We start from the raw sequence: 14,159 nt of genomic DNA, 5'->3' as shown, positions 1-14,159 counted from the left end.
TGCGAGGCATGTTAAAGGCTGGCTTCCGCGCATTATTACCGCTAGCACGGAGAAAACAGCTTCTGCTATTTTCGTTTCCCTTAAGGTGACACTCCATGTGTTAGAGGCTTTTATGGATATATGGTACACGTAACTAAGACTAATGTCATGCTTTTTGGTACTGGATGTTTGATAGAAAGAACGATAATGTGCGAATTAGCGCGGAGGTGAAGCTGAGGGTACTCGACAGCTCAGAAGTCAATCTCAACGGCACTAAATATAATCCGACGTTTTTGATAGAGAGGTTAGAGACAATCGGTGTAGGCTAATGAGGCACGTACGAATGTATCGGTTAGAAGTACTGCGCCGATGTGCTTGAAGGTTTGACAGCCTGCTAAAGATTGCTGCCATTGCGTATGGAGGTTGGTACCAGGCAGCAGCCAGTTTCTTGCCGCTTTATTGACGGTCCCAGTTTTGAGCTGAGTGGTGAGAGATGACAGCAGACAACAGTGATAATAAACAATAGCTGGAAAGATACACTTGTTCTGTTTGTATGTCATTTCCTTTCTACTGGCGACCGTCTTGGTTAGTCCACCTTCTCATTGTGAGCCTTACTCTTGCGGTAGGTTATAGTAAAAAATGATACTGCAAAGTATGTTGGCTGCTGGGATTCAAGAGCAAGCTTTAGCTCGGGGCAAACTCAAAATTTCGATGTTACCCGCATGTAAAGTGCAGAAATGCTTTAGTGAGAGAACCGCTCAAATGATTCGAATGAAATTTGTTACAAATGTTTCATCAAACTGCTAAGTGCGGAAACAATCTAAGCACGAAGTTTATAAATCTGTCTCGCTTCACTAGAAGCAGATATTATAGTCTTATAAATTGCACCTTTAAGGACACCAAGCGTGCATAAATTTGCCACGCGAATTTACAGGTTACGCGGAAATATTACAAGATTTACACAGGTTTTGCGAAGTCCTACTCACAAATTAGTGGCATACCTCAGAGCAATGTAGTCAATTTTGTGCATTTTGAATGCATTTTTAGGTGCTGCCTTCGGAATTGTGACACATTTTCTTTTTATTGCTGAGTGAGGAGTTGTAAACTTTGCGCTGTAGTTCAGAGAAAATTTGATACTTTCTGAATTTTTCTCAACAATACATAGTCTAAATAAAAGGTGCACTTTCTAGAGTGAGTTGATTTTTTCAAATACAGCCGACCTCATCAAATTTTGGGCAATTGTTACCGACAAAAACGGTTTTGTTTGTTCTTATTGGTCCGATAGGAGCCCCCGAGCTAAAGTTGCCTCTTAAACTATCGTTCCTGCGGCAACATTCAGTTTATAGCTGGATGCACTAAACCCTCAGGTATTGCGCAGCCGTGGTGCACAGTAATTTGTGCACCGTATTGTGGTATAGAGCCAACAGACGCTCTCAGATTGGTGGCGCCTGTGCAAGCATTTCGGAAGGCCGCAACACGAAGACATTGTGCGCATGCAAAATAAGATGTTGCTCGCGAGAACACGGCGACATCAGTTAGGAGAGGCGCTTACTGTCAGACAAAATGAGTTTAGAGCCCACCAGGATTCGCTCAGTTTCGCTATTCTTTTTTCCGACAAGGTCCGCTTGTATCCTTTCCGGTGAATTTCTCGCTCACCGAGGAACTTCTTGCGCTAATTTGCTTTTTTGCGTCATCTTACATCGCTCGTAATAATTTTGTGCCATATTTTTTTTAGGCTTTGCAAACGCAGGTGTTTTAGGTAAGAGACGTGAGCGTAATTGGTTCCTTTAAGGGAGATTAATTTGGGTCAACGAAATAGCTACACTTTTTTGTGACATTCGGTCACACTCGCCTGATTGAGCTTGATTGAGCTTGAGCTTGATTGAGCATTGGTTGCAGTGTACCTTGGTTTGCCATTTTCCTTTACTTGGCACCATGATCAGTAGCCATCAGCCCAATTATATGAGGACACCCTACGCTTTAATGTAAACTTGAGGTCGTGACTTAACAAAATTAGCATCCATTGATATGGACTGGCTCCGCAGTTTTACGATTATCTCTGCTTATGATGGCTAGCAGCAATGTTTAGGAGAGATAGGAGAACGGTTGACACTGGCAAGTAATCTTGTGTACCGATGATTCCTTCGTGACCGGCTTATTGCTTATATTCAGCAGCGAGTACAGCCACCTGAATTTTCGGAAGTGTACAAAATATTTGCACGGTGAGTGGCATTGATTGCACGAATGCTTATTGCAATATGTCTCCTTCTTCAAGGACTTAAACGAGCCAACCTACCCTCGCGAGGGCAACCAATCAAGTTCTACGTGCACGGCAAACAAGTGGAACAACCCGCCTTATCCTGTTGGTTAGTGCTTTCATCAAAACTTGATTTTGCGGCCGAGATGCCAAAGGTTCGCTTAGTGTTTAGATGCCACCATTGGTGCAAATAATTTTATTACGTGTAGAAATTTTACGAGACATGTTGGCGCAGTAAGCCGTCGTAACATTGTGTGACGAAGGTACATGGTGTTGCATATTTGAAGGGCAGCAGGCTTGTACCAACAATGACTTTCGTGCTCACTGGTGCTAATTTCTGTCGTCGGCTGGGAGTGTATACTTGTGCGGTGGCTTTCTCCCTATTCTATATCTGTTCTGTCTGACTCGGCGGCTTTGCTTCTTTATTTTGTATTTTTTGTCTGCATCTTTGTATGAAATATGCTCCATCGGCCTATGCAACCCTTGCGGCGTCTAGACGCGAAATTGCGAAGGTTGCCTTGCGTGGGTATGTCAATTGCATCACTTATATTGATTGTGCTGAACACTGCAGGCTTTCAGCACGGGGACACAGGCATATTCGAGAACAGCGTGTGCGGTGACGTCAACCAGTCCTCCGGCATGCACTACAATCTGCACAACCTATACGGCTATCACCACTCGGAAACTACTTGGAAGTGAGTCTTCGAGTAATACCCTGCATCTCCGTAAAGGAAGCTCTGAAGTGCGGTATATCGGTTAGGCAAGAGGTATAATGCGAAATTCTTTCCACTGGCGTTCTGACCCCCTCAATTCCTATTAATGACCACCTCCAGCCTTCAGTGACGCTCAACCATCCATACAGAAAACAAAGAAAAGAAGAATAAGGAAGAAACACCTACTTGAGTGTGTCCTCCAAATCATTCTCAGTGACGGTTCATGGGTGGAAAAAATGAGAAGGATGATGTGTAGGCGAAATTCTAAAATGTGTGACCTAATTGCGGCGTGTTGAATAAATTATATATGCAAGCGCTCTGGACCATTATAAATGTCTTTTACGAATGCCACATATTTGAACCCGCTTGCTTGGGAGAAAAATAAATGGTTTATTAAAAATGGACTGCACACTATGCCAGATTATTAGGCCGAGTTGCGTGTCTGTGGATTTAACAGTTTTTTGTAAAATAAATTTCTGTAGAAAAGGCTCAAAAATATTGTATGGCCATATAACGATATTTTTCTTAGTTTCCCCGAGAAAACTCGACATCCACTAAAGTTAAATTTAGTGGGCATGGGTGGCACCTTAAGCGTAATGTGAAGCGCAACTTTAACGTTTCCGGCTTAATTAGGGGCGCAAAAATAAATACACAACCCTCTTTTCGGTAGCTTCATGGATTAGGCAGTGGTCGTCGCTCGTTTTTCTCCGGTATCTGCTCTGAACTAAATGAGGAACCTTGTTTATATTTGGAGAAAATAAGGGATGCGTTTTGTGTGGTACGATGTGAATTCCTATGAGAAAGTTTACAACCAAACTGCATGTGCTGTGGTTGCGCCAATGTGCGTTTCACTTATGACGATGAATTGATCGGTTCTCGCGGGAGAACTATGGGCGCCACCAAGATCAACGTGAGCGAGAATACAGGGAATAATATAGACGATGTTCTGGAAAAGTAAACTGTGTTAGGATGGTAAACTTTCTTTACAAAAAACTTCTTACTCAAGTGCTAGAAAGTTCTGCGTGCGGGCGAGGTTTCAATCAAGAGAGTAATACGCGGGCTGCGTGTTAAAGTGGGTGCAACAAGATGGCGAGTTGTGTTAGTTGATATAAGTACATGGTCGATAGATCTTGAAGTGCATCGGCACACAAAGAAAAAAATGCTGCAGAAAAGCCGACAGGACCACGCTTCCAGTAGGTGGTTTAATTACTGGGAACTGGCATTCTTAAAGAAGTGTTCGGAAGCGGCAGCTTCGCTGGAAATTAGGTTTTTGTTTTGTGACACTGCACAAGTCTGCTGCCATTTTTCGACCACTATTGATCCCTTCAAGCCTCCATCTTTCTCTGAACTTTTCTCTTGTTGACACGTTTTCACATATTTATCAAAAACGTTTTTGACTGACTAAGCATTAATTGTAGGAAGCAGGGCTGTACTAACCAGCCATTCGCGGCAGCTTTAGTCGTTTGGCTAGTCACGCCTCGCTGACACCGGACATGCTTTATTCCTCCATCAAGTGCCGCACATTTCAGTTTGCTCCACTCCATGGTATATTCTAGAGATTTATTTCTAGTTCCTTTTATACGTTGCACCGTTCCTTGCAAGCTACACGTCTTAGTCAAAGCGCGGCCGCCTTCGCTTCGAGGAAGCGTTGGTGCGGGCCCTTGACCGTAAGCTAGGGCTGCCCAGATAAACCATATAAAGGCCACTGACACGTACTAGCGGGTAAGGGATGGGCCAGCTGGAAATCCTGCATGGGCCGGAGTTTAGTGACCGTCATACAAGGGTAACAGTTTCATTGCGAAGGGAAGGAAAACGCAGTGTGGAACGCCTGAGGTGGTGGAATGAAATCATGAAATCAGTAGACATTAGATGCAGTCGGCTGATGCTTGAAAATGGTAATTGGCGATCACAGGCACATGCCTAAGCCCAGTGGCGGCCGCGAAATAGGCAGATGACGGCTGCCATGTTTAATTGCGTAATCACTGAAAACTGCACATTCGCAAATAAAGGCTCTTGAAGCTAAATCTCGAGTTAAAACATAAAAATATGTCTATTGTTAGCTATCGTGCATTTGACGTAGAACACGTATCAAGAAAAAAAATGAAGTAGTCGAGGCCAACACAATTAAGAAATTTGCGGGAAATTCAATGGAGTCAACAACGCAAATTAAAGATAATTTTATATCGTGGGGAAGGGCGTTCGTGCTGCTGTATACATCGTTAAGCTAAGGATGAATGCTTTGCTAAACTATCTTGCTAAAGCTTGCGTATATTTTGTAAATAAATATACTTATTAAATAATTACATCAAAGACGTCGTATTTGGCTTAAAGGGTCGCGAAATTGTAAAGGTACAGATTTTTTGACTGCAAACTACATTGCGCACTACCAGTGACAGTGCGACGACAGGACTAATGTAGTGCGTCTTGAAACGCTACGTGAATGTGACAGGAGTGTAAAATTCTTCAAAATTCCATGGAATATCCACGAAATTACAAAGTGTCGAGAAAATACGAATATAAACTGATCAGACAGAAATCCGGAGCAGTATTCTCGCCAATACGTGATACTGCGAGGCAGTATCACGTATTACCAGGCAGTATCACGTATTACCTCCTGCGGACGCTAATTACCCGAGCTGACGAGCAGAATGCCCGTCACTCTAGTAAGGTGTCAGACCTGAAACCGTGTAGAGCAAGATAGATGGTAACTTCAAGATTGGCTGAGATTAAATGTCGTTACAGAAAACGGAAAGGAATAGAAAAGAATGCGCTGTGCAGTGTGCCAGTCACGCAGGGCTTACCCTGAGCCCATATTGGCATTCATTCACGCGGTGTTCCCACGCTCTAGCGAGTTCTTATCGAGCTCCATGGACGTGGCAGTAAAGCATTGGTAAAGGTTGTTACGATAATGGCGTGAAGCAGATGCAGCCATTCAGAAAAAACTGCCCAGCCATGACACTATATCGCCGGAAGTGTTTGCAGTGCAGCAGACCGCTATTATGTTGAACCCGGTTAAGCCGAATTTCCGGATATTAGGAACAGTGTGTGAACAGGTCGTTGGCGTCCAAGAAGCCTAATGCAAAAGAAATCCGCTCAACAGGAATTCGGTTGTGTCGAATTTCCACGGTTGGTATTCCTTTATTAGCCTGTAATGTCTTAAATCATTTAGCGCATATTTTGCAGCAACCCGAGAACGATGAATAATTTCTTGGGCAAGCTAGGTGGAATGTGATGTCTTGCTAACGTGAACATGTTTGCGCAGTACCGAGAAGTAATAAGTACTCATTACTTAGCTTTAGCGCACGGAAACCTCTGCATCGCATTGTGCGCCTCCAATAAGTCTCGTTTCACAACTGCCTTTTAGTTGTAACGCTGCTTAATTTGTAGTTTCGTGCGGCGATTATTTACGCGCACCAAAAAGATACATTACAAGATTTCTTTTTCTATTACTTAAGTTAAGACCTAAACGACGAACAGACTTTCACTGTCCCTTTGAGATAGTATTAACGAGAGTATAAGATATTGCATTTAGGGCGTGACATACTAGCCATGAAAACAAAGACAGATCAGATCATATTACACACTTCACCCTCTAAACATAATAGCAGGTGTGAGAGTGGAAATTTTGGAAATTGGATTCTACATCACGCAATACTTTTTGCACTCACTGACATGGGCACAGAAATGGGGCATGGGACACACAAAGCGCCTGGTTCACATGTTGGGCTTTTTCGAGTTCGAAGACTTTCGCTGTTAGAGGCGCCCCACTGTAGGCGGGGGGGGGGGGTGCAGGCACAGAGGGAGGAGGGTTTTTTCAACATGTTGCTGGATCTGAATACAGACTAGAATTTTCGCATTCGGCCACCCTCGTGATTCGGCCATTGCATTCGGCCACCTTTGGCCACCCCACACTCGCGACCACGTGTTCAACAGAAGAATGTCACAGCCACTGAACCACAGCGATGGGTCTGGCATGAAAAACGCAGGCACCAAATTAATACGCCAGCAGTAACGAGAACAGTAAAAACTAAGAGACAAAGAAGGCGGTGATAAGAGTTGACATTTCTTTAAATTTTACGTAATTTAGAAAAAAAAACATCCCATTTGGCAAACAACATATTTCACGCATTTGAGCTGCAATAGTTCAAGAGGCAGGCATCACTAAAACGAGAAATTGAAGTACATCTTTAAAGAATTAACGAAATTTCACCAGTTAACTCCATAGTTACTGTACTGCAAATATTGCAATTCACGAACTATAGCCGGCGAGCTTTCAAGTCGTATCGACTCGAAATGAACGTTCAGATTTGTACCCATTTCGGAACAAAATAGACGGGCATTTCGGTTACTTTTGTGCACAAGCGCATAAAACAGCCTTTTATTAAAAATATAAGAGAAACAAAAGTGCATTTTTTGCGGCGAGTATGATGGTGCGTATCTTTGAACGGGTGTCATCCTGGAAATTCATGCCACGCGGATAGTCCTTGCAAACTCGCCAAACGCACCCATTTTGCGCCCCTGTTTGAACACTGCGACCGGGGGCGGTGGGTATAAAACTCGCACACGTCGCACTCGGCAGGTGAATGCCAGAGCTATTGAACAACCACGAAGGTAAAGACATCTTTTTTTTCTTCCGGCATACTTCGGACGTGTTCAACAATGCTGTACGTCCAACATTTCTGTGCCAGTTGAGTCGGAGATTCTTTGCAGGAGCCTGCTGAATCTTACGGAGGAACGAGGCCGTCAGAGACCCATGATTCTCAGCCGTGCGACGTTCTCCGGTTCGGGATCCTTCGGCGGCCACTGGTTCGAGGAGCCCGAGTGCAGCTGGCAAGGACTGCGCAGGACCATCGTCAAGGCTGTCGAGTTCTCCATGCTTGGAATGCCTTTGGTAAGTGTGGCGGACGTGGCGCCTCGGCCACGCGTTGAAGTGAAGACGGTAAATAATTTTTTCAATTAACATGGCACATCACGCATAACAATGTTGTCACACGTTTCGTTCAGCTTTTTTTTCAATGGCAGGTATGCAGTATTGTATGTGTGATGGTTGCATATTTGATTGCCTTGGTTGAAACAGGCGAGACGGCAAGGCATACATTTAGGCAAACGCAGACGCAAATGTTATTAGCGTTTGTCAGAAGCCATTTATGTTAGCCAGTAACAAGCTCCGCTAAAAGCGTTAGCACACTAACGTGTACCCTAACATAACGAGTAATCTTAGTCTAATTAGACCCCAACCATCATTCACCTATTCGAGAACTAAGGTCAGACTGACTCCGCCTTCGATTGGCTCACGCAGGCCAGATCTGTCAAGGATCAATGGTACCTCACCGCTTAGTTTACTTAGGCGCGCAGCAAGCCTCCGGTCTTCGAAGCATATTCAGTGACAACTCAGTAACCATAATCATTTTGTTCTGTCTATAAACATGTTCTACTTGACTATTTTTATGGATCAAGTGGTAACATCGGCACAAGAGCGTGCCCGTGCCTAGCGCAGAGAAATAATCTTGAAATCGCCAACAGTTCCAAGAAATTCGTTCCTGAAGTTAATTGCAAATTACACTTGGGCTCCGCATTTCTCTTTCTCGCGCATGTGCTAACACGGAAAACTTTCTCTGATCTAATAAGCTTTATGGCAACAAATTTCCCTTTCTCTTTGCGGGCGGGTATTGAAACGTGTGCATGTTGGCATATGTCTTGTTAGTGCGCATCCCTCAGCCAGCATCCTACATCGGCTTCCTATTATATGCAGCAAAGTGGTGACTACCTGTCACCATACATAGACGACCTCGCTGCAATTCTAAAATTTAATAGAAAATTCACTTCCTAGAATCGCAACGGTATCGGCAGGAAATGATAAATTGCGCTTCTTGAAATATTAGCATGCTTGTTAGGACTGTGAATTGGGCAACTTACTAACTGTCCATATACAGCAACAGGACAACTTTTTCGCCTGGCGTTTACGAACCTTCCGGTCTTCCCGACGTACTCAATGCTGCAAGAGAACTGTGCTTCACACATGCCAACTTGTACACACGAAGCTGAAAGGACATCACCCAGTAATGTGGAAGTTGGGCTAGTTGGTGATTAATCATCATACCTTGGTGGTGAAGCAGTGCACTGACAAGGACAAGGAGAATACACACCGGAATGGACCACGCTCGCTGCACTCGCAACTATTTTATTTCAGCAGGCATACTTCATATTTATATACCCGCGCACCCATAGACTTGATTGATGATAAAAATGATTTAAGATCAAAAGCATGCGCTGTCAGTGTTTGCTTTGAGGACATTTGTTTGTGGGCGGTCGTTCTCAAAATAGTGAGGAATAACTTTGTCAAGAATGTAAGACAAGGTAGGAGCAATTTCGGGGAGAGTATGGTGTGGCAAGATAATTCGCATATACTGCATGTCAGATAGCTCGACATGGCATGTACATTTAGATAAATATACACGGAAATTTGCGCTAGGGTACAATTCGGCCGATGCCGGTACCAACACCGTTATTTCTGCGACGCGGGGCCCTTAACGCTATCGTTTTAATAGGTAAGCTTAACTTGCCTGACGAAAATAAGTATCACACATGTCGCTATTAATGTATATAATGCAATATTCAACTCCTTATAAGCGTTATGGAGGTATTTTCAGTGTCTCGCGCGCTGTAAGTGGGAGAAAATTGTGTAAAAAAGCACATTAGGAAACACAGTTCTGCCAAAGACTGGCGAAACATCACACAGTTTCGTAGGAAGTTGCTAATGCAAATAGAAGCGCTTGAAAAAGAAGTGTGCCTGTTATCAGGATGTCCCGTGTGAACTAACTTTTTTAAAGAGCCTATATTTAGATCATATGGGAGTAATAATATGGCCAATTTTATGGGGAACTTCGTATTGTGTGGGTCAGTCAGGGGCTAATTGAAAATTGCAACACCAGCGCTTTCTGTCTGTTCTGAGGCATTATTTGAAACACTTGCAATGCTTCCCTGCTTCCTTGAAAGAATCAAAGTTGACAGTAATGTCATACTTGGAGAGCGTTGGGACATTTTACGGGCGAAATGTACTGAAAATTTGGAGTTTATAGGTATAGATAGTGTGGGTTTGGGAAATATTTACTGATCACCTATTTTCTCCCCATATTCATCCGTTATAAGACGCGTAGTTGGTTTTCTAGGTCTTGTTCGGGAACTAAGCGAGGGAGGGTATCATACATGAATGAAATAGGAAGTTTAGAGGTGCTTTATGAGTTGTAAAATCATGATGCTGTTTTGAAACATTCTACAAAGGAGGCTAAAAAGAGACGATTTTGAATCAGAATACCATTAGATATAATATGGCACTCCATTAAGATTACGTGATATTTTATATGTTTTTTCTAATTCGACCACTGTGTTAATGGTACACGAGAATGTTGGACTGCAATACTGAACCAATATTTTCTTTTAAAATTTACTTGATTAAAATGATTTTCATTTGAGGGACACGCATGACCTAACAGAGTTTCGACTGGATTGTTACCAACTCTTGATGATGATCAGACGCGAAATTGAGGGTGCCCCGCCCAAACCTGAACGAGTCCAGCCATAGAGCTGCGCGAGGAGTAGTCGACCGCGGACCTACCGGGTGGCGCGGAACTGATGTTATGGACAATAGGGACGCCCCCTCCTCATATAACGAGCTTATCAAACATTTTTGCATGGGACGGAGGCGATATCCTCCATCCCATAGGAAACTAGGCAGACCACAGGCTTTAACACTCAGGTCACTCCAGGTCGGCGTATACCCTAACGCCGCACTGTTACACAGAATCTATCTAGAAATACCATAGACCAATATTTGCGAGATACGCTCAGACGTTGCTAACTTAGAACACATGCTCTGGCGGTGCCCCGCGTTACGCGACGACGGCGGCGTCACGTCGATCGATAGGGAGGCTGCCCTAAGCAGCCCCCAATTGAAGCACAGCTATGAGCTGTCCATAGCGAACAACTTAGCGAACACAGGAACCGTATCATGTAGAAAACGTTGTGCCTTACCGATGTCCTTTAGCCAGCGCTTATCCCGAGGTAAGGGCTACACGACATGCACATATTATTGTGATACAATTATACGGGCACTCCAAGCGCATTTTTATCGTCGTCGTCGTCGTCATGATGTTCCGTATAATGTCTAAACACGATAACGTCGTCGCCGCGCGCCGTACGTTGCATGTGCGAGTGAAAGCTTGCGAGTGTCAGCCTACGATCACCGCTGAATCTCGGGCGCTCGAGGGCGGAAGGCGGAGCGAAAGCGCGCCGTCTTCCGTCACGCGCGAAGCACGGGGGTGAGTCGAGGGATTGGGGTGGGGGACGCTCTACTCCGGCGGCTGCTGCTTACGACGCGGCCGCGCGGGTGCCCTATCTTGCAAGCGGTCTGCGACGGGGAAGAAGTACGCGCCCGCATAGGCCTCATCTTCAAGGCAATCTGCGATGTGAACAAAGTACACGGAGGGCCGGTTGCGTCCCACGCTCTGTGCTTTCTACGTTCGCGTTGCAGCGAGAGACAGCACGAAGGTAAATTCGCTTGCTGCTGCTGCCGCGCTTACTCGTTCCAGCGTTTTGACAGCGAATTTCCGCCATTATCGAGCGAGATGTGTTCATGTTTACCTGTGGGCGAATGACCCAGTGCATGTTAACTTAGCTAGTAAGCGAATGTTTGCAAGTTCACACGGCCGATAGAACTAATATGCTTACTTTCTATAGCTTTCTACTAATTTGCTGTCGCAATCCATGCTTCGCCTTTCGGGCTTAACTGTGACTTTCTTATAGCACGACTGCGAATGTTGTAGTATGGCCACTCTGCGCGCATATGGCGTCTGGGCACACACCAGAGGCTCCAGTCCTGTCGCAGCCATATCCGTTCGAATGGCGCCGTGGATGTGGCAACGCTTCGGTTTATCAGGATCAAGAGAGTATAGATCTCCCGCAAGGCACTAAAAGGGTGCCCATCTGTTACAGTTCTGAATAGCATCGCAGTTTAGTCGTAGCCCAAGCTGCCCGCGTTGGCATATCTTGTAGGAAGCTTGAACAGTCACAACACCATCTGGCCAGCGCCCGGCGACCATACGGGGCTGCCGCATGCTGCAGTGCGCAGCGCCCAAAGGGCAGCTACCAGGCGCCCCGCTGCGCTGGCGTGATGGCGTCGCACCTCAACGGTGCACGAGGTAACATGGACGGGGAAACCATGCACGGGCACTTATCGGCTGCCAGTGAAGTGTTAATGAGCGTTATTTGCATGTTTACTGCTCAGACCATTGCACACACATAGCCGCTCAGTAGGAGCGGTATTGTGCTTACAAGGTGCGTGCGTACGACACGCATGCCAGCAGCGCAAGGTAGAACCCGGCCCTTATCCCGCCGCCTTGGCCATTGAGCATAGCTTTGACTTCACTTTAGAGATGCTCGATTAATTTTTGTTCGATTAATAATTAATCATTTATTGTTTAAGACTGTTCTCGATTAACCCTGCAGAACCGTGCTGTACGCTTCATCTTTTCAGATTATTCACGAGAAACCAGTGTAACAGCGTTAAAACATCGCACCGAGCTTGAAGCCTTGTCACTTCGCCGTAATATATCTCGTTTAACACTATTCCATAAACTTTACTATCACGCATCTCTTCATAACGAGTTCATGTGTGAACCCTCAGCCATATTTCCGCGTCGGGATCATTCTTGCAAAGTAAAAAGCATAATGTGTCATTCCCTCGCATTTGGTCAGTCATTTATACCTCGCACCGCGAAAGAATGGAATAATCTTCCATCACACATTTTCACCGAAACAAATGCCTCAAAATTTACAGACGCTCTACGCAGTACCATGAATACATAGTATATCACGTCTGACTCTCTGATTTGTAAACATTTTTTTTCTCTTTTTTTAATGCGCCGTTAACCAAAGCTTCCACGACAGTGTCCCATTTTGTACAAATCATTTAGAGTTGCTGTACTGATAACTATCATTATTTTTTGTGTTTGTACATTGAAGCACTGTAATTAATTTTTTCCCAGTTTTGTTTTTCCATTGTAATTACATTTACGCACTGTTCACCTCACCTATGTAACATTTAGCCTATGTAATACCCTCCCTAGAGGGCCTTTAGGGTTATTGTGAAATAAATAAATAAATAGCTTTTGATGCAGGGTTTGTGTTACATTAATTAATTATTCGGAATTTAAAAAGACTGAAACGCAGTTACGTACTTTTACAAGAACCTGTTTTAATATTCGAGAGGTGAAACCAGATTAGAAATAAAAGTGCATAAAGTTTGATAAAGAATAATATCTAATTTGTGAAAGACAAAATAGAGTTGGTAGTATAGTGGCCAGAAATTGCAATATACACAGGGAAAAAAATTGCTGGTTTAGATTCTAAATCCGCATGCTCTTTTCTACAGAGCCACGGAATGTCAATTGGCTGGTATGTTTGGGTGAAACAGAGACATTCTTTGAATGTCCACACAACCAGCATGCGAGAATAGATAGACGTTATAGATTTGCTGGAATCGACATGAATTCACCCGCTATGCCAAATACATACTCCAAACTGGCGCGAATACTATGCCACGTCTTTAGCGGACTGAAAGTGCCACGACAATCAACGAATGAGCTTCTATAGCATGCCATGAATTGCGAGGGCATTTCAAGCTTCTCGCTTCGGGCGGCGAAGATGAAGCAGTTGGCTCTACATCACTCGGCCGTGGCAAAAACAGTCGACAGTCGCTCTGTACCGCAGCCGCAAAGTCATTGCTCGTTCTCCGAAATTCTAGTGCGATTTCAAAATTTTCGCGCCCTCCTGTCAAAAAAACCATTAATTGAACATGTCTTATCGATTCAGTCGAATAAACGAAAGGTGGACACCGATGACGATTATTCGTTTTGCAGGATACTTTTATTTGATTAATCAATTAATTGTTCATTGATATTACCAACCCTGTTTCACTTCGTCATTGCTGCATCGAAGGGTATTTTGCGTATCTGGAGACCTTCTAGTCCTCCGCACGTTCGAGCGTGGCGGCTCGACAACGGCGGTGCCTACTGCGGCGCTGATGCCATTCTTGCATCTCGAGTGTCCTTATAAGTGCTGTCGCAATAATAATAATAATAATAATAATAATAATAATAATAATAATAATAATAATAATAATAATAATAATAATAATAATAAAATTAAAATTG

The 14,159-nt window shown here is 44.2% G+C and overlaps 1 protein-coding gene across 4 annotated transcripts in view; it reads left to right on the top strand.

The window, feature by feature from the left end:
• Positions 1-14,159, top strand: part of LOC135913114 (lysosomal alpha-glucosidase-like) — a 154,308-nt gene that overhangs the window by 101,195 nt on the left and 38,954 nt on the right. For all 4 annotated transcript variants that reach the window (XM_065445789.2, XM_065445790.2, XM_065445791.2 and 1 more), the window contains exons 12-14: positions 2,255-2,345; positions 2,808-2,931; positions 7,660-7,840. In XM_065445789.2, coding sequence (XP_065301861.1) covers positions 2,255-2,345; positions 2,808-2,931; positions 7,660-7,840 — 396 coding nt within the window. The remainder of the gene's footprint in view (positions 1-2,254; positions 2,346-2,807; positions 2,932-7,659; positions 7,841-14,159) is intronic.

This window comes from Dermacentor albipictus, chromosome 2 (assembly GCF_038994185.2).
Source record: "Dermacentor albipictus isolate Rhodes 1998 colony chromosome 2, USDA_Dalb.pri_finalv2, whole genome shotgun sequence".
In the NCBI taxonomy this organism is placed as follows: Eukaryota; Metazoa; Arthropoda; class Arachnida; order Ixodida; family Ixodidae; genus Dermacentor; species Dermacentor albipictus.
The sequence above is the reverse complement of the archived record's forward strand: the minus strand, read 5'-3'. Positions and strand labels throughout refer to the sequence as shown.